The sequence below is a fragment of the Capra hircus genome, chromosome 10, assembly GCF_001704415.2.
Source record: "Capra hircus breed San Clemente chromosome 10, ASM170441v1, whole genome shotgun sequence".
Lineage (NCBI taxonomy): Eukaryota > Metazoa > Chordata > Mammalia > Artiodactyla > Bovidae > Capra > Capra hircus.
Genome location: NC_030817.1, coordinates 76058743 through 76062960, shown reverse-complemented (window position 1 = coordinate 76062960; position 4218 = coordinate 76058743). Strand labels below are relative to the sequence as shown.

At 39.8% G+C, this 4218-nt stretch overlaps 1 protein-coding gene across 1 annotated transcript; it reads right to left on the bottom strand.

Moving 5' to 3' along the window:
- Positions 313-3201, bottom strand: LOC102183422 (olfactory receptor 11G2). Its single transcript, XM_005685424.3, has one exon. It carries the CDS (start codon positions 2655-2657, stop codon positions 1722-1724), a length of 936 nt encoding a protein of 311 aa, XP_005685481.2. The 5' UTR covers positions 2658-3201; the 3' UTR covers positions 313-1721.

Below are 4218 nucleotides of genomic sequence, written 5' to 3'. Positions count from 1 at the left end.
TTGGAGAAGACTCTTGAGAGTCCTTTGGACAGCAAGGAGATCCAACCAGTCCATCCTGAAGGAAATCAGTCCTGAAAATTCATTAGAAGGACTGATGCTGAAGCTGAAACTCCAATCCTTTGGCCACCAGATGCAAAGAACTGACTCATTTGAAAAGACCCTGATACTGGGAAAGATTGAAGGCAGGAGGAGAAGGAGACGACAGAAGATGAGATGGTTTTATGGCATCAATGACTCAATGGACATTAGTTTGAGTAAGCTCTGAGAGTTGGTGATGGTCAGGGAGGCCTGGTGTGCTGCAGTACGTGGGGTCGCAAAGTGTCGGACTTGATTGAGCGACTGAAATGAACTGAACTGAACAATTCTTGAGCACCTCTCCCTTAAAAGAATTAGGCCTAAATTGTCTCTGGGTTACTGGTTTTCCTTATTTTATTGAAATTAACCCTTCTCCTTGCCCACCTTGTTTGCAGGGTAGAACACTCAGGAATCTGGAGGTGCTTGCAGTGAAAAGAAAATCAGGCCTTTGCATGTTTATGCCAGTCCCTGTATTCACTTGTCTCTGATTTGTGGGTTTTTGCATGATTATGCTACAAAATCATCTTCTGAAAGTGAGGGGAGAAGTGAGAAAGTATGGAACTTAGCGGTAATAGAAAACAACTTATGGTTATAGTCATGACTAATCAGCTTGGATTAAACTTACCCTTCTACTAAAAGTAACTACAAAATCTGGAGAAATGACATAAAGCAAGCCTTTGAAGGCACTAGAGAGAAGTCCACAGACATGACTTCAGGGGCTATAATTCCAGGGAAGGGAGGAATAAGAAGAGGAGCTCCACGTTTACCTTGAGTGTTTCTCCCCTAGGATGATAATCACTGCACTGGGGAGTATGGGGACATGGAGGTATCTGAGAAAGAACAGCGAGAAGGAAGAAGAAGTCTCAACAGAAAGCAGTAGTTTCATTGAACTAAGGATATAAGGGATTTGGTGTTTGTGGCTGCCAGAGAAACTGGTGTTTGAGAAAAAATACTGGAGACAGGAGGACCACAGAGAAGCGAGGGTCAAAATGTGACGTAGTTTCTTTTCTGGGCATTTTTTGATTTCTCAGTCATTCTTGTGCAAGATGAGATTTCAAGAAGTCTAGCAGAAAGAAGAAACTGGGAGTTTAAAGAGCTGAGTGGAGGTCTTAGGAGTCATGGGTTTCAGAATATAGGCATAGAAAGTCAGGGATCTCTAAGGTGAAGGTGTCCTGAAAACAGTTCAGGTGTGTGATTGAAATCTCAGAATGGTCATGTTCCTGACTAAGGATCACATCCCAGAAGTAGGAGCAAAGCTGTTTTAGACTATTTTTATTACACCTTAAAATAAATACTCCTTAAATAAGATCAAAGTAATCTATTTTATTCTATCTTCTGGTAAAAGAAAACCTTCTTTACTACATTATTTAAAAAATTTTAAAATATAATGTTCAGCATTTGGGAAAAAATGAGGTATATAAGAAACAGGACAAAGAAAAAAAAAAAAAGAAAGAAACGGGACAAATGAGCAAGAACCAAGAGAATAAATAAGCAACAGATACATGTTCACAGGTGACTGAAATTTTAGTCAATATTAGGGTGAATGATTATCTGAAGAAAAAAAATACATTTTTTTTAAAACCTGAAAATGAGGTAAACACAATTTAGGTCTCTAATTGCTCAAGAACTCTTTTGATTAACACTTTTTATAGTCTAAGAAATTTCTGTAGGGCCTTTTTCATATCTTTGTTTCTAAGACTATATATTACAGGGTTAAGAAGTGGAGTCACAGCAGAATAAAACAGAGTCACGATCTTCTGCATCCCAGCTTCATGCTCAGATGTTGGGCTCCCATACATTACGAGGACTGAGCCATAGAACAGTGAGACCACAGCCAGATGAGACCCGCAGGTGGAGAAAGCCTTTTTTCGCCCAGCTGCTGAAGGGACTCTCAATACAGCTCTCAGGACCAGAGCATAAGACCCCATGATGAAGAGAAACGGAACGATGAGGGGCACAGGAGTCAAAGTGGAGAAGACAAGCTCTATCACAGGAGCTTTTTCGCAAGTGAGTGCTAGAAGAGGACCTGGGTCACACAGGAAGTGGTCAATGATCCCAGATCCACAGAAAGACATTTGGGAGATGATGAAGATGGGAATCAAGAACCAGAGGAAACCAAGTACCCAGCAGCTGATCACAAGATTGGCACAGAGACGTCCAGTCATGAGAGTGGGGTAGTGTAGAGGCCAGCAGATGGCAAGGTATCGATCAAATGCCATAATAGCCAAGAAAAAGCATTCTGTAGAACCCAAGGAGAAGAAAAAGTAAAACTGGAGAAGGCACCCAGAGAAGGAGATGAGCTGCTTGTCAGAGAGGAAGTTGGCCAACATGTTGGGGACAGTGGAGGTGACATACCAGATCTCCAGGAAGGAGAAGTTGGCAAGCAGGATGTACATGGGGGTGTGGAGTCTCTGATCCCAGCACACAGCACAGATGATAGAACCGTTGCCCATGAGGGTCAGGAGGTAGACAGCAGAGAAGAGCACAAAGAGGAGAATCTGCCCCTCCCTGGGGCAAGGGAAGCCCAAGAGGATGAAGCCAGTGATGATGCTGGAGGTGTTGGGCGTGTTGGAGATTTTCATGAGTTTGCGAGCTGTGAAAGGACCAGCAAATATCAAATGAGTTTGTATAGAGATATGAGGACCCAAATTTATATTTAAATCATCTTGGAAAAGTAAATAGAGATTTGTATATTAATAGCTATTTTTCCCCTTGTAAACTGGGTTAACTGTTCTCATTCACATTTTCATCATGGATTTAAGAAAATATTTGATCAGAATTGGTAAACTCTTGAAGGAAAGTGTGGTAGAGGTATTTGAACATTAGACTTTGTTCTTAATAGAGAATCTCACTGTCTATCTATCTACTACCTAGCTACCTACCGTCCTACTGCCTATCTAATTTCTCAGAAAAATAGGGACAGAGAAGAACAATTCTGCTACGTATAAAGGTCCTTTGTGGTTTCTAAAAATGATTATAAGTCCAGTACTAATTCAGAGGAATGTAGCTTTTTTATGATCAATTAAAAACAATTGTTACTTATAATGCTTAGGTATTTTTGACCAGGGTTGTTCTGCTGGGGTTCCTGAAATTTCATTTAGGGGTAAGCATCTGTTTAATTTAATAAATGACCCTTCAGATTAAATATTGAAGCACTGTTTTTATTTATTTTTTGTGATAAAACACTTCAGTGTAGTATTTCTTCCCTTTCCTTTACCCTCACATCTAATTCATCAGCAATTTCTGCTAGTCTGTCTCTAAAATAAGTCTCATGTCCATTCACCTGTCTCTAATTCAAGCCATTTTCTTCTTTTCTTCACTGGACCACTGTGATACTGTCCTAACTGGGTTTCTTGTTTCTCATCCGTGTCTCTCTACAATCTGTGATTCATACCATGGCCAGAGTGACTCTTAAGAAAATCAGATCACACAAATTTCAAATAGCTTTCCAATGCACTTAGAATCAAACAAATGTTCAAGCTAGGGTCTTTGAATTGACCCTTATTCATATCTCCAGACTCTCCTCATGATTCTGTTAGTCAAATATACTTTTTCTGTGTCTCTCATGCACATGCATACATACAGAAACACACACTCTGTGTGTAAGGGAGATATACACACCCTCTACTAACATAAATACTGAAAATATAAAACAGGGTTCAATAAACAGTGGGGTAGCAGGATGCATTCCATATCCTGTGCTCTACAGATCCTACTGCAAGCTGCATGTGTTTGGACTATAACACCTACTCTAGGCAGCATAACAGTAGAGAGGGACTCACTTTGTAATACTCTGCACCAGGGGTCAGCAAATATTTTCTTAGCTATTTCAGTCTTGTGGGCCATATAATCTTTATTATAAGTATTCATTTCTGCTGTTGTATGAAAGTAGCCATAGACACAAAACCTAAATGAATGCACATGGCTGTATTCTGATAAAACTTTATGTCCACAGAAATTTGAATTCCACGTAAGTTTGATGTATTACAGAACACTAGTCTTCTATGGATTTTCAAATTTGAATTAAAAAGTAAAACTTCTTAGCTCACTGGCTGTACAAAAGCAGGCCATATTTGACCTATTGCCATAATTTGCTGAGCCCTGGTCAATACATTTATAGAGACAGGAAAGCAAAGACATTCA

Excerpts from the sequence above, each read along its gene's own strand:
- LOC102183422 (XM_005685424.3), bottom strand. The coding sequence starts at position 2,657 with ATGAAAATCTCCAACACGCCCAACACCTCCAGCATCATCACTGGCTTC.